The sequence below is a fragment of the Protopterus annectens genome, chromosome 4.part0 (assembly GCF_019279795.1).
Source record: "Protopterus annectens isolate FY-2018-M chromosome 4.part0, PAN1.0, whole genome shotgun sequence".
Lineage (NCBI taxonomy): Eukaryota > Metazoa > Chordata > Ceratodontiformes > Protopteridae > Protopterus > Protopterus annectens.
Window position 1 is genome coordinate 189,981,729 of NC_056733.1, and position 15,991 is coordinate 189,997,719.

General features: G+C 40.9%; 1 protein-coding gene across 6 annotated transcripts in view; it reads left to right on the top strand.

Annotated features, from left to right (window-relative positions):
* TMC6 (transmembrane channel like 6) overlaps positions 1-15,991 on the top strand; it is a 1,104,128-nt gene that overhangs the window by 629,210 nt on the left and 458,927 nt on the right. For 5 of the 6 annotated variants that reach the window (XM_044068185.1, XM_044068183.1, XM_044068186.1 and 2 more), the window contains exon 6: positions 15,294-15,399. In XM_044068185.1, the coding sequence (XP_043924120.1) occupies positions 15,294-15,399 (106 nt within the window). Of the gene's footprint in view, positions 1-1,667; positions 1,680-1,826; positions 1,829-15,293; positions 15,400-15,991 lie in introns of those variants that run through there. The other variant, XM_044068187.1, reaches the window with a different exon arrangement.

Genomic DNA, 15,991 nt, shown 5'->3' on the forward strand with positions numbered 1-15,991 from the left:
GCTTGTATATGCTACCTTGATAAAACCAAGCTTATTCGCAAATCTGACTGCCTATTTGTCTCTTACCACCCAAGAGCTCTGGGTAAGTCAGTTTCCAAGCAAACTATTTCCAACTGGATTTCTAAAGCCATTTCCTTTTGTTATTTGTCGAATGATAAGACCCTTGCTTCCCCTGTGAAGGCCCATTCTACTAGAGCAGTTTCTTCCTCGGGGGTATTATTTAAAGGTTTAGACATTGGCTCCATACTGGAGGTAGCTACTTGGTTCTCTGTCCATACTTTCACTAAACACTACAAGCTTGACACCATCTCTAAATCCAGAGCTGGGTTTGCAAGAGCAATACTGCATGGATTTATTGAAAAACACTGGCTAATCCTTCTCCCAGCCTGTCCCAAGCTTGACCTTTGATATTCTCCCTTATGTTATGAATACTGCAGCATATGTATAGAAGGACATAGAATAGGTGTGCAAAATCTTAGCATAACCATAGATGTCTTTCTCTTCTATATGCTGCAGTATTGCCTCCCCACCCTGCCTTCCCTCTAATGCTTGCATGGTTTCCTGTTGATGTGCTTCTCAACTAGAATCTGAAGCTGGTGCTGGGTGGCATACAGTTCTGAGGTAGGTGCGTGCTGATGTCCGCTTTATACCTGACATCGCTTTATGGCCGACGTATTTGTTGTATGGTGCAGCGTAGCACGTACCTTGCAGTAGGGTTAAGGCTTTTGGATACTGGCCAGACATATGAGTCAGCAGGAGGGGACTCCCTTATGTTATGAATACTGCAGCATATAGAGGAGAAGGACATCTATCGCTATGGTAAAGTTTTACACAGCTATTCGTTTTGATGTAATTACTAGCTCTATTATTTATAACTTAAATTAAGCTTTGTTAGACCTTTTAAGTTTGTTTTCTGTTCATATAATGCATCTTTGGTAAGACCTTATGTAGTTCCTACTTTGACAAGTTGGAAGATATGTCTTTATTTAAGGGCTATAGTTTAACTGATCCTGCCATCCTTTTGGGACCAGGGATGGTGTCTAGTCACTGTAGGAGTGGTTCTACTTTCCAAGGTAGCTTCTTTCTAGTTTCCTGGTGGTGCTGTTATTCAGATGGGAACTTCAAGCCCAATTTCTTGCAGTCTGCTGAAAGTTATAGAAGTTATTAAACTTAATCTATTCAAGATGGAGAAGTACTCATCTGTCTCAATCAATAAAACATTTATGAAGACACAAACAGCTCCTCAGTTTTTTTTCAATTTCAGTAGGTTACGTTTATTAACTTCTGTAATGTTCCATCTTGTAGTAAAGACAGGAAAGTGCTGCTTTATTTTGCAAAGCCATTTATTTGACATTTGTTAACTGGGTTAGTCTGAGTGGGCAAGAAGCCCTTTTTCAGCAGAGGCCCAAGGAGAATAGCTCCAAAACAAAAAGAAAACATAAACCATAACAAATACAACCGTAGGGCACAACTCGTAGTAACTATAAGGAATTTCTAAGGTATGTCAGTACTGAAACAGACTTTTAAACAAAAACTTATAGTGTCATGCATACAGAGAGTATGGGTGCAATTAACAATTATCAATTAAGCTGGCATAAGAAATGTAATTAACACATCACACTTTGCAGTTTTTTGATATTTAGGTAGATTGTCTGCAAGAAGATAGGTAAGGAATAGGAGTAACGTCACCAAAGACGTAGTATTAACAGAGATAGAGGAGAAAGAGAAGATGGGGAAGAGATAGGTCAGGTTGGACTGAGACAGAGGCAAGACCATGTTTTGATCATGTAATCTTTTAACAATTTTTTTGAAGCAGAAACTATTAGTGGTAGCTCTTGGGTCTGAGGGTAGTTTATTCCAGGTGTTGGCAACTGAATGACTATATAGAAGTTTCCCATTTTATTTATTGGGCTTATAGACTTCCAGGAGATGTTGGTCTGCATTGCAGAGACAACGTTTGGGAGCGCATGGAGAGATTAGGGTAGAGAGGCAGGACAGTGAGAGGAACTAGCAAGAATAGAGTGAATGAGGAGGAGTCATGGAAGTAAGAGTTGGTTTCTGAAGGCACAGGATGGGACATTGTGGTAGTTAGACTTCTGAGGGGTAGGACATGTAGAAGTGCCGAAGAGAATGAGGAAAAATGGAGGAGGTGTTAGATTTGGAAGAGAAATTCTAGAACCTTTTGGGCAGCCGACTATGCCAAAAGGAAGCCATATATATTTAAGGGGATGTGTTGAAGACAGTACTTGACTTTGTTTTGAGGCAAATTTTTGAACTGGAAGGAGTGTCTGTATAGACGTCACAAATTCCAAGGTGCTAAGAGTTCCTTTTGAGAGCTTTAGCTGGGGAATATTTGCAACAGCTATTGTAGAAAAGGAGTGGAATTTATTTTGTAGTTTCTGAAAGACTACTGGAACATCAAGTAGAAGTTGTAAGGTGCAAACAGTATCTCTGTTATGTAAACAAAGTGAAGCTTATATAGTGAGTATGTATTACAGAAGTATGCAGTGAAGGAGATGGCAGAGCAGATTTCATCCTTTTTTGTGGTGGATCTAAGAGAAAGAAATAAGATATGTGAAGAATATGGAATGAAGCCAGGCTTGCAGTGAAGAGTTTGGGGAGACTTTTGTAGTACAGCAACATGTGGCTAAGTGTTGGGATAGGGATAAGAAAAACAGAAGTGGTCAGAGGGGCAATTAGATAAGGAAAGGGGAAGTTATGAATAAGAACATTTTGTAGGGGAGTTTGAACAGTTGAAATGAATGATGTACAAAGACAACCCTTCGTAAAGGGATGGCTTACGATGTGATTTTTGTAAAGGCTTAAAGTCACAGGTCAGATTATTCAGACTGTTCTTTTGAAATGCCTGGGGAGGATGCAAACAAAACAGAGTGATGTGAAGAGGTCTAAATCTTTCTCTGGATGGGAGGGTAGGAGACCTTAGTATTTGTTAACCATTCATTTTACTAAAATGTGATATAAAATTCTGTCACGAGTATTACAAATGAGATGGGAAAACAATGAGTTGATATGTGGAAACTTTATTTCTTCTTTGATTAGATAGGTTGAGCCAAAATCTACATATTAGCAGAATAATTACAATTCATTATGTGTATAGTAGACAAGATACCTCTCCATTGTAAGCTGTTAAACATATGACTGTAACAATAAAAATCAATCATTGTTTAACTACACTAAGGTGAAACAACATATGTATGTAGTGTAATGAATGTGCATTTGTAGTACTGGGTAACAGTAGAGACTAAAAACAAATAATGCAGCTTAGCTATCCAAAAAGAGTATAATGCTAATGCAGGATAGAGAAAAGGGATGAAAAGAATGCCGACAATGTAAAAAACACTGCAGTATCTCAGACTTCAGAATGCTCCACAACTGTGTTTAAAAAGCTATTCTATAACAACTTTCATAACAGTAATAAACATAACCATAAAAAATTCTGGTCAGCCGTTAAAGAAATCTTACATCCAGGCCATTAATTCAACCCTAACCCCTCTTTCAATAACTCATCCCTTGAAACTGCAATAGAATTCAAAGCTTACTCCATAGATAGCATAGCTTCCCTAACCAAGGATTCCCCAACCTGCTCGACAGCCACATGTTCCCACATCCAGTTTCACCTTCAAACCTGTGCCCACATCCTGTATAAAACTACTCTTAAACTCAGACCATACTCTGCCTCAGCTGACAATCTTCCAAATGCGTGCTTTAAAATGTCAGCCGATAGCATTGCTTAAACTGTTTCAATCCTTATGAATAAGTAAGTCCAGGAATCCCACATTCCCTCTCTCTGGAAAAAAAATCACACATTGTCTCTGTACACAAAGGAGGAAATTCAACAGACATTATTAAATTTAGATATACAGCAATTGTATTCCCCCTGCTCCAAAATACTGGAAAATGTATTCCAAAGTAATTAAACTATCTCCTGCAGGAAGAACTCCTATTTTCTACAACACAGCATGATTTCCGTCCTTCCTATAGTATTAATATTGCACTTCTGTCTTTATAGATAACTGTCAATAAAGCTACAGAAAACGGCAAACTAGTCTCTCCCTTATTTCTAGACTGGTCTAAAAGCCTTCAGTGCAGTTTGTCACAGCAAACTTCTACTTCAAACATCCTCGCTTAGGTATGTCTCAGCTCACCCTCCTATGATTCAAAATCTATCTGTCCAATAGGTTTCAGTCAGTAAAATGGCACTCCACCCTCCCTCTCTCAATACCTCCCACTCACTGCTGGTATACCACAAGGCTCAGTCCTTGGTCCCTTCTTCTTTAACATCTTCACTAGCACCTCTACACATTGATGCAACCGTCATCCTAATACAAAAGACAGATGACTCCAGACTCGTACGCACATCTCCAAAAAATTACTCGGGAAGCTTTAACAGTCACTGAAACACGGCTTTATAACTTACAACTCATGCTCAACTACCCCCCCCCCCCAAAAAAAAAAAAAACTACTACTTTCTTCCCCTCACATTCCTGTCTCATGAAAAAACAATTTGAAATCCTGTCTGTTAATACTATAACCACTGAAGTCACATTTCAGCAAATTATTGGGGATGATGGGAGATTATCTTAAATTTGCCCTACTTTTACAAAATAGCATTAAAAAACTCACCAAAAACATTCTCGCCAGTACAACTAAAACCACACTTGCTACTACTTACTCCTCCCCTCACTACTTTATGTTGCTTCCATCCTTACTAACCCTCAGGCATCACAAAAAGCAAAAGCTAACTTTGCAGCAAATACCCCTTTCAGAACCCACCACTGTATAGCACTAAGAAAGCCGAAATTGATTTAAACTGCCCTATCAACTAATATATGCAGAGCTTCTTACCACCTACAGAATTAGCCAACATCCAGCTGCTTGTCAGATACTAAATACCATTCTACACAACTGTGTTCTTAGTCCGTCGTCATGATCCAGTGACCAAAAACTCCTCAGTGTCCACAAACCTATAAGATCAGCAGGGCATGGTCTGTACAAATACCATGTTGCTAAGGGCCTGGAATTCCTTGCCTGTATCCACCAGATCAGTACCCTGCAATACCTTACCCTCAATCCTTTAAAACCATTCTGAAAGACTTACTAGACAAAATCTGGCTCTGTACTTAACTCCAGGATAAATTATGTCCCTAAATATGAGCAAACACCTATTTATACCTTAAACCTCCTTACTCTCTCTTCTTCACTCGCTTCCTTACTTCAGTAAATTTCACTTTGCTATAAACCTGTTTTTTTCCTCTCAATTTATATTGAAGTAGCTGTTTGTATTATGCTAACTTACCTTTAATTTCTCTATAAACTGTTTAAAATGTCTCTAAATATTAATTCATTGTCATATAAGTGATATCTATTCATAACCAATGTTTTTACATTGTCTAATTTGGTATAATTAGTTTCACATATTTTGCTGATCAAACTAGTCATGTTAAGCTTGCATGCTGTAATGAAATTCATGGGGGGAGCATTCCTCACTAGACTATGAGCAGCATAACGGTTCTTACATGGCTTAAGGTGCTTTGACTATTTTAGATATAAATTTATTATAATCCATTTCATACTAGAGTTTGAGATTGTTATAGGGAATGAGAGAGAGAGACACACAGACAAGCTGTATGTTGTGTAACTAAAGAGCAAATCTTCAAATTCTGTCTCATTAGCCTCCTTCAAATCGCACAGAAAAATAATGTCATTTCTCTTCCCACAGACACAGGAGCATCTCTGATCTCCCCCATTCATAAGCATATATTGTTCTGTACAGAAGAAGACAAACTCCCTACCACCATTATACCAAACACATCCTTAAAGTCAAGATTTCCCTTAGTAGTTTACTGTTTTACTGTTATGCAAGTAGACAATATGATGACTCAGTGGAAAGGTCTCAACCTCACAACTTGAGAGTCTGTGATTCAGTCTTGACTTCTGGTTACTGTCTGTGTTGAATTTCCATGATGTTCTTCATGTTTCACTGTTGCAGTCATCACATGTGGGTTATCCCTGCCAGGGTAGCCCTCAGTCGGCCCGAATACCAGAGGCTTAGTATTTTTGCTTCGGTTGCTGTCGCTTCATGACTGATGTCCGGTCATCAGTAGTATAAAGTAAGGCAGCAGACGCCATTGCATCAGTCTTTCTTGCCACAGAGCCTGAAGCAGAAGCAGTTTGCATGAGTGCCGGTCAGCCTCTACCTGAATTTTGTCAACTGAATTGAAGCTGAAGTCTTCTAAAGCTAAGTACCCCATTTGGGATCCTTTTTTCTTGCACTAATCAATGTCAGAAAAAGTTAACAATTGTCTTGCCTGTGGAAAGCAAATACCACACCGAGACTTTCATTCTTACTGCATCACTTGCTTAGGCCCAGACCACGACATACCCACTGTCGCTTCTGTGCTTTGTTCAACGCCAGAACTATACTTCGTCAGGCCCTTATTGTAGCTAGATATTTTCCCTTACAGTCCTTGAATTCTGATATGGCTTCGGTAAGCCATCCGACAGCAGATCTTCTGAAAAAACGTAAAGATAAAGACAGAGACAGACCATACAGGTCCAAACCTACTGACGATGCTTCCATTAAGCTAGTTGTTAGTTCTCCAGTCCTCAGTGATGCGCTTTCACAGCCCCTGATGCCCTCTTCTGTGGATTCACAGGCGCTACCAAGACCCTTTTGGAGTCCAATATGCCACAAAACTCTTCTTCGACTAAGGATCCTGCGGTTGTCTCTCCCTTGGATGGGTCCAGAGACACTGAGCAGGCACCAGCTTCCAAGGAAGTCCATCACACTACCGATTCTCGACACAAACCGACATCTTTCGCGTCTACCATTCTTTCAAAAACTACCTAGTTTCTTGGGCCCCGGGTACGAACCACACCCAAGAAACCGATGACCCAAACACGGGCACCTGCTTCCTTGCCTCAGTCTCAAATGGCGGAAGACCTTATCATGCTGATCAGGGGAAGCCAAGCTACCCCTTCCAAAAGAAAGAGAGATGTGTCCCCTGTAGTTTTGTCTGAACAGGAGTGTGGTGACTCTGATGCATCTGAATATGAAGACATGTAACCCCTCTCTGCTTATGAGGATTCTGATGCAGAGGAATCCATTCTTTCAACCTCTCCCCCAGAGGATTTTTCCTTTGGGGTAATTCTTCATACCTTAAGGGAGCATTTCCAATGGGAAAGTCAGGACTACCCTCAGTCTAAAAAGAGACTCGGGGAATTCTTAGATCTTACACAGCACAGATCCCTAGCCATTCCCCTAGTCCTGGATGTTGTGGACGATGTTTTCCTGGAATCCAGTTTGACTCTTGACACCCTCCCTCCTGCACCCAGAAAACTAGACAGGTATTACAGAGTCCCTGACTCACACAAATTTCTTTTCAAAAATCCTACTGCTGACCCTGAGGTAATTTCTCAAGGGCCTAAAGGAATTAAAGCTACCTTTGCTAAGAATCCCACCCCCTCAGATAGGGATTCCCGAGCACTAGACAGGGTAAAAAAAGTATGAAAGTATACACCTCTGCTACTCTTGCTATCAGAGCAGTAAATTTGCCAGTTCCATATGCTAAAATTTCAGCAACATACCCTGGAACTCCTCAAACAAAAAAAAGTCTTCCTTACCTGCTTGTGCAGAATCTAAAGAGTTACAAGAATTAATGCATTCTGCAAGTCAAGTAACCAAACACACCTTGCACTGTGGTTTTGATGCCCTAGAAGCTTCTTTCAGGGCAGCAGTCACCAGTTCTGTCCTTAGAAGACATGCTTGGCTTAAGGAACAGCCCTTGCCAGACCATGTTAAATCTAAATTGTTGGATGCTCCCTTGCACAAAGACAACTTATTTGGCACTAAGGCAGAAGAGGTCTTAAAAAAGATGGAAGAAAAAGCAAAATCTATGCAGACAGTTAAGGACTTCTTACAGGTCCAGCCACCCAGGTTCAGCAGGCATTGCCCCGGTCCTTTCCTGCTCCCACCAGGCCAGTACAGTGCAGATCCCATGGAAGCAGACACCCCAGACAGCAGTCACAGGGAATGCAGAGATCTAAACAGTGGACTTCCACCACTTCAAAACCAGGGAGTTCCAAGCCACCCCCTTATGGTAAGAACTCACAATGACTCTCCTCTCCCACCACCCCCCTCTGCCCACCTTCACTTACCCTGGGAGGAAAACTCTCCTTTCATGCAAGCACCTGGGCCACCATTACCAGTGACCACTAGAACATAGTGCCCCAGGGATACAAATTTTCTTTCCACACCCTTCAGCTCCAAAAGGGTTCCCAGATCTGCCTCCAAACCAGTGGGCAGAAGTGCAAAAGCAAGTCCTTTCCTGCTGTCTATGAGGGCAATAGAGCATGTTCCTGCAGAACAGAAAGGCCAAGGTTTCTACTCCAGACTATTTCTGGTACCCAGAAAAGAGGGCATCTGGCGCCCCATCCTTGATCTATCCATTCTAAACACCTTCCTGGTGATACCAAAATTCAAAATGCTCACCCTCCAACAGCTGCTACCCTTGATCTCCAAGAATGCTTGGCTAGGCACCCTAGACCTAAAAGAGGTCTACCTCCACACTCCTGTCAGGGAATCATGCAGAAAATATCTCCGTTTTAGGGCAGGATCTCTGCACTTTCAGTTCTCTGCACTTCCCTTTGGCTTATCTACTGCTCCCAGAATTTTCACAAAATGTCTGGCTCTGGCCATTGCCTTTTGCAGACAAAGGAATACCCAGATTTACCCGTACTTAGGCTGCCTAATTCAGGCAGACAGCCAGGAAAAGCTGCTCAAGCCTTTGTCAAGTCCCTACTAACCTCCCTAGGGTATACAGTCAATAAAAAGAAATCCAAACAAGTTACCCACCCAATGGATTATATTCCTAGGAGCAAGCCTGGACACAGCATCCCAGATGGCATTCCTTACACCAGAAAAGCAAACTTTCCTGACAGCCTACTTCTCACAACTAGCCACCAGACCCCAGTAATCTCCAAGGAAACTCCTGCAAGCTCTGGGGTTCATGGCATATTGCATTTTACTCATTCCATATGCCAGATTGCATATGAGGAAACTTCAGTGGTACCTAAAAAGCCTTTGGTGTCAACACTGCCAAGACCTAGAGACTCTTATACCCATGATACCTTGCCTCAGAAAAGATTTTCTTTGGTGGGAACAGCATGCTCCCACAACAAGGGACTACCGTACCTCACCACCCCCCGCCACCCAGACCCTCACCACAGATGCCTCAGGCTATGCCTGGGGCCACACCTGGATAGCAGGTGCATACAGGGACAATGGAGCACACAGCAAATCTATCTGCACATCAACCAAAAAGAGATGATAGCTGTCCAGCACGCCTTGACCGCTGTCAAGCCTCTTCCCTCCCCAGGGGCTTTCCTGATCAAAACACCACTGTGATGTGGTATATCAACAAGCAGGGAAGGACTCACTCCTACCCTCTATGCAGGCTGGCCATGACCCTTTGACACACAGCCTCTGCCATACAACTACACCTATTAGCACAATTCCTACCAGGTTCTCAAAACTCTCTGGCGAACCACTTAAGCAGAAATCTTCTGGACCCACATGAGTGGCAGCTTGACAAAAGAACTTTCATCCTGATAATTCAGAAATGGGGCACCCCAAAGGTTGACCTCTTTGCCTCCCACACCAAACATCAGCTCAGCAAGTTCTGCACCACGGAGCATCACTGCATGACTTGGAAAGTGGATGCCCTGTCCTTCCCCTGGGTCAATCTGTTGGTCTATGCCTTTCTTCCACTACCTCTCATCCCCAGGGTACTGCTCAAAATAAAGGAGGAAAAGCCAAGGACAATTCTTATTGCTCCAGACTGGCCTCACCAGCACTGGTACCCACTGTTGCGCAGCCTGTGTCCACTGCCACCATGGCATCTCAGTCAGATTCCAAATCTCCTGATCCAGAGGGAAGGAGAATTAATGCATCCCCAATTGCAGACCCTCAATTTGGCAACTTGGCTTATTCCCAAACACCTGATCAGTCTGCCAACCTCAGTCAACAGGTTCTAGATGTCCCAACAACCAAAAGGAAGAAAGCAGTAAGCACCGTGGTAGTCCAATGAACCTCTCCAAGCTGTAACTGTAGATAAATCCTTTATTAAACACGAACAACACAATGAGGTAAACGAAACACTGATAAATCAAGAGCTTTCGCTGCAGATGTCAGGCTTTTTCAAGATGAAACAGCAGGGTAACCAAGTTCATTTAAATAGAGGCTTTCAGTGATGATTGTTTCAATTAAACAATTACATTAATTAAATTAAATTAATTGAATTAAATTGATTGTAATGCTTTGACCAACACCAAGATGTAAAATATACTTTGTTGAGATGGAAGCATGGTTGTGCACAATACTTTTGATTTCAAGCAAATAAAAACATGTTAAAATACAAATACGTAGATGTCTGACAAGAGCTGTGAATACAATCTTGTAATACTGAATACTATCAGTACATTCTAAAGTCATTGAAAAAACATTCTTAGTTTAAATATTTTGACTATTATAAATAACATGGACGAATAAAAAATGAAATCAGACTTCATTTTTTATTCGTCCATGTTATTTATAATAGTCAAAATATTTAAACTAAGAATGTTTTTTCAATGACTTTAGAATGTACTGATAGTATTCAGTATTACAAGATTGTATTCACAGCTCTTGTCAGACAACATCTACGTATTTGTATTTTAACATGTTTTTATTTGCTTGAAATCAAAAGTATTGTGCACAACCATGCTTCCATCTCAACAAAGTATATTTTACATCTTGGTGTTGGTCAAAGCATTACAATCAATTTAATTCAATTAATTTAATTTAATTAATGTAATTGTTTAATTGAAACAATCATCACTGAAAGCCTCTATTTAAATGAACTTGGTTACCCTGCTGTTTCATCTTGAAAAAGCCTGACATCTATGCAGGCGAAAGCTCTTGATTTATCAGTGTTTCGTTTACCTCATTGTGTTGTTCGTGTTTAATAAAGGATTTATCTACAGTTACAGCTTGGAGAGGTTCATTGGACTACCACAGTGCTTACTGCTTTCTTCCTTTTGGTTGTTGGGACTTAGTTCGTGGTTTGGCTTATTACAGGTTCTAGATGTCATACATGAGGCCAGATGCCCTAGCACTAGAAAGTCTTATGCTGGCAAATGAAAATGTTCAGCACCTGGATTCAGGCTAAAGGAGCCAATATGGCACAGCCCTTCCTCCCTCTCATCTTGGATTACTCAGCTGATCTGCTATACAGAGGTGTCTCTTTTTCCTCTATTAAAATTCATGCCTCTGCTATCTCTACTCATTTCCCACTGAGCATCCCCTTTTCTCACACCCTCTGATCAAACAGCTCTTAAGAGGGGCTAGCAACTTGAGGCCATCCAGAAGAGCACCAGCTCCAGCTTGGGACCTTAACTTTGTGTTGGAAAAGCTGACCCTCCCCCCTTTGAACCAGCCTCTTCAGCAGAGCTAAAATTTCTCTCCTGGAAGACAGCTTTCCTTCTGGCCATCACTTTAGCCAGAAGGGTCTCCGAGCTGCAAGCACTCATGGCTGTGGAACCCTTCATCATCTTCCATGCTGACAGGGTGTCCCTTAGGACTATCCCGTCCTTCATGCCCAAGGCGGTGTCCAGTGTGACTATCAGCCAATCTATTCATTTGACCACCATTTTTCCTAACCCACAGAACAAGGAGAAAGTATCCTGCACTCTCTAGATGTGCACGGACAGCTCAGATTCTATCTAGACAGGACTAAATCCTTCAGAAAGTCTGATCAACTGCTGGTTAGCTTTGCTGCAGGGGCAGACGGCAAAGCCATCTCCAAACAAACCATTTCAAAGTGAATAGCACACTGCATCCATTTCTGTTGCAAGCAACATGGAAAGCCTTCCCCCAAGGGGAGTCAGGACTCACTCCACTGGGGCAGCCTCCACCTCTGCAGCTTTCCTCAGAGTAGTCCCCACCAGGGACATCCTGGAGGCCACCACTTGGACATCTTTTCACACCTTTACCAAACATTACCACCTGCCTGTCTTCTCCAAATCCAGGGCAGGGTTTGCCTCTGCAGTCTTGCAGGGCATCCTACCCAGACCCTAGTTTTCTTGACTGCCTCTACCCATTTCCTCAGCTTTGGGAATCAACCCAAATGTGATGACTGCAACAGTGAAACATGAATAACATAGTACAGTTGTGTGTACACTTACCATAAATGTAGATATTCAAGTGTATTCACTGTTGCAGTCCTGGTTTCCCTCCATCCCCCTCTTCTTCTTCTCTTTCCTTACAAGGGGCATATTGGTATTTACTTTCTACTAGTGGGGTTCTTCCACCAGAGCCTGTCTCCCACCTGGGGGCTCCTGACAGGTTAGGGCAAGAAAAAACCTTAAGGTCTGAGGGAGCATCTTATGGATGTGAAAGCGCTTACCTATTTTTACTGCTGTTATTTTCAATAAGAGTGCCTAAAAGAGCCAGTTCATGCTGTGTTCTTCACTGCTCTGTTTTGGACTTTGCATATACAAATGAACACTCCCTTTCAATGGCTTCTGACCCTGCCAGGTTCAACAAAATGAATGCCCTGGTACATGCATCTTTATCAGAATAAGCTGCTAGTATAAATGTATTGTATTCTTGCTCAAATACTCTCCATTTTTCTGCAATATTCTAATCAAACACAAGTGGTTGTGGCTTGCGAAATCTGTCTGCCATATTAATATATCTCAGTGAAAACTCTTGCAAATATGTATGAATGCATACACTTGTACATACACTGATAAATGTGCTTGAAATTTATGCCAGCACTTGTAATAACACAACAAGCCTTTGTATAACTGAACTTTGTGAAATAAGTTTCCTGGGCACTGTAATACTTTGAACTCACTTTACTGTAAAAGCCACTTGCCTTGAAATTATTTTACTATATGAGCCGTTTATCTTGTAATGGCTTAAATGCTAAAGTCATTCATCATCATTATTTTACTGTACGAGCCTTTTATTTTGTAATCGTTTTAATGCTAAAGCCATTTATTATCATTTTACTGCCAAAGTCATTTATCATCATTTTAAGAAACATTTTGAACAACTGCATGGTGCGAATAAACTATGAAGTAGAAGCTTGAAGGCAAGAAACATTTCAAAGCAACTGTACTTTGCAAATAAACTATCTCGAAGTAATGGCACTTATGAATGAACTGTCTCAAAGTAATTGTACTTTGCGAATAAAATGAAGTAATTGCACTTGCGACTATATTGTCTCAAAGTAATTGCAATTTGCGAAAGTATTGTCTCAAAATAATTGCAATTTGTGAATGTATTGGGCAGAAGAAGCTCAAAGTGAGAAATACCTGAAAAGAACTGTACTTTGCCAAGTAACTCTGTATAGTACAAGAGAAACTCAGTAATGGTGGCACTCTGTGAACAGACACACCCAGGCACAAGAAACTTCTGAAATGGCTGCTCTTGACTACGCTTCACAAAATAGTTGCACTTTGCACTCAGCAAACTCTTCGGAATAAATGCACAGTAATAAGCACACAGTAAGCACTTTTACACACTTTGAGATACTTCGAACAACTGTAGTTATGCTATTCAAGGCTTCAATCAATGCGAAATAGTAATTTATGTCAAAATACATGCAGTCACCTTTGTTTCACTTACACTCAATGTGCCCTTTTCTGCCCTTTCTTTTATATTCTGTTTGCTCATTGAATCTCTTAATGTGCCCTTTATGCCCTCTTTGCTCATTTAATCTCTTTTCATGCCCAATACACTTTCTTCTGCTTGCTTTTACTCTAAACATTCTCGTTTTACTTTTTTTTGTTTTACAATTCTAAGGTAATTCTGAACCCTTTATGTACTTTTGTAATGCTCGTTTCATCAAATAACTCTGCTTCAAACATTTTGTTTGACTAAGGAGCTTTTTTTATGCTTCTCATTTGTTTACTAAACGTTTCTGTGCTATTCGTTTACTTAATAATAGTTTTGTGCCCTTGTAGTGCTCCATTTTACCTCTTTTAATAAATAAATCATTCGGGTTTGTGTTCTCTTTACCTTTAACTTGTTTCTGGCCCTTTTTTTGGTCTCGATTATTTTAGTTTGCTTTCACCATCGCCTCTGCACCTTGTGGCTTTGAAGAATAGTTTTCGCAATCCCTGTTCTGATACCATGACGCTCACCAGGTCAGGATGAAACAGGCGAGCATCATGGGTTCTTCTTCAAGCAGCTTTATTGTATACAAACACATCATAAATGAGATTAAGTACCTTTAACTTAAAAACAACTAGCGATCACGCACAAAGATGTTAACACTCTGGCTGCACCTTAAAAATGGCACTGAAGCTAACATGTGCTTGGTATTTATATGCACACACAGATCTTGGAAATACTTCTTAAAAGTACAACACACTTGTTATTCTACAATTTTCAGACTCACTGTAGCCACTTGACTCTCATGGGGAGTCAAGAATGCATCCTAGTACTTACTGGGTGCAAAGCAGAGAAAATTAATCCTGCATAGGATGCCAATGCATTATAGAGACATGAGTGAGCTGCAGCAGACAGACAGATGCTCGCGCACACACGCACACACTATAGAAATATGAATATAATAATAGCTATTTTTATGCTAGTTACTTTTTTAATTGCCATTTCACTTTTTGTTTTGCATTTTTTTGCATAAATCGTACACATTATTTGGAGTTACTGAAGGTGAGACAATATATACAGGCTTATTTAAGTATTTAGATTTTTTTATAATATAGTTTAGTTTCAGCTGGAATCTTAAAAAAAGCACCCTGTTCTCATTCAGGTAAATGCCATGTAATAACAATTTGAGATACCATCCCAATAGGCAGCAACGAACTTTAATGTCATCCTTAAGAAGTGTGGTATTGATGTATGTCTTATTTGTGTCTTTTACATGTTCACATGCACATTTATGGCTGTGTTGGTCTGCAGAAGTGATGTTCAGACTACTGCTATTCTTTAAGGCATATATGCGAAGCATGTGCTGGGCTTCCATTTGCACAAATGGGTAGTAATGGTAGGTGTCATAATGCTCCCAAATTGCTCCTGAAAAAAAATAAAATCAATGTTCTGCTGCTTTCTGGCAGCGTCCTTGTCTACTCCTATATGATGTACCGGGTCAGCTGATGTTGCTGACTAGCTTTTGTTTCAATTCATTGGTGGGAAGGGAATGCTATTCATCTGTCAGCTGACACACTTGGGTTCATGTCCAATATCTTTTGTTTTGCTTCAGAAAAAATGAAACTTTTGAAGGCTGAGCTACAGAAGCTGTCCTGGAGTCAGCAAGGTCACTTGTTGCAACAACAGCCACTGAGCCTGTATGAGAAGCAAGATCTAAGGTAAGAGATAAATACATGCATAACCTCATTTAGAACTTCTGCTATTGTGCCCCACACCCCATTACTGTATCTGGTGTGTTTTTTTCCACACCTATTTTTGTACGTATTTGTAATCATTTAATCCTAGCCAGATCTTAAAGTGTCAAAGTGCATTTCATATCTTTCTTTCACATTACCTATCCTTCATAGCACTACACATAGCTTGGACTCCAGTCTCTGATTGCTGAAGCAGTATTTCATGGAAGAATGCCAGAACAGCTGAAACTCATATACTGAGCAGGTACACAGTTAGATGGGGAAAGACCAAAAGCAGACAGACTCCATTAAATTGAGAAGGGCCAACACAACAAATACTTCAGTGAAGAAGCATCACAGTAGAAACAGTCTGTTAGATGGAGAAAGGCCACAGTACCAGCAAAGACATCCAGGAGTCACACCATGTCAGATGCATAAGGGCCCCCAGCAGACTCGCACCATTAGACAGAGAAGACCTGCAGCAGGCACAAACCATTAGATGGAGAAGAGAATGAACGCAAACCATTACACAAAGAAGGACCCCACAGTAAGCAAGCACTTAGCTGGAGAAGGACTC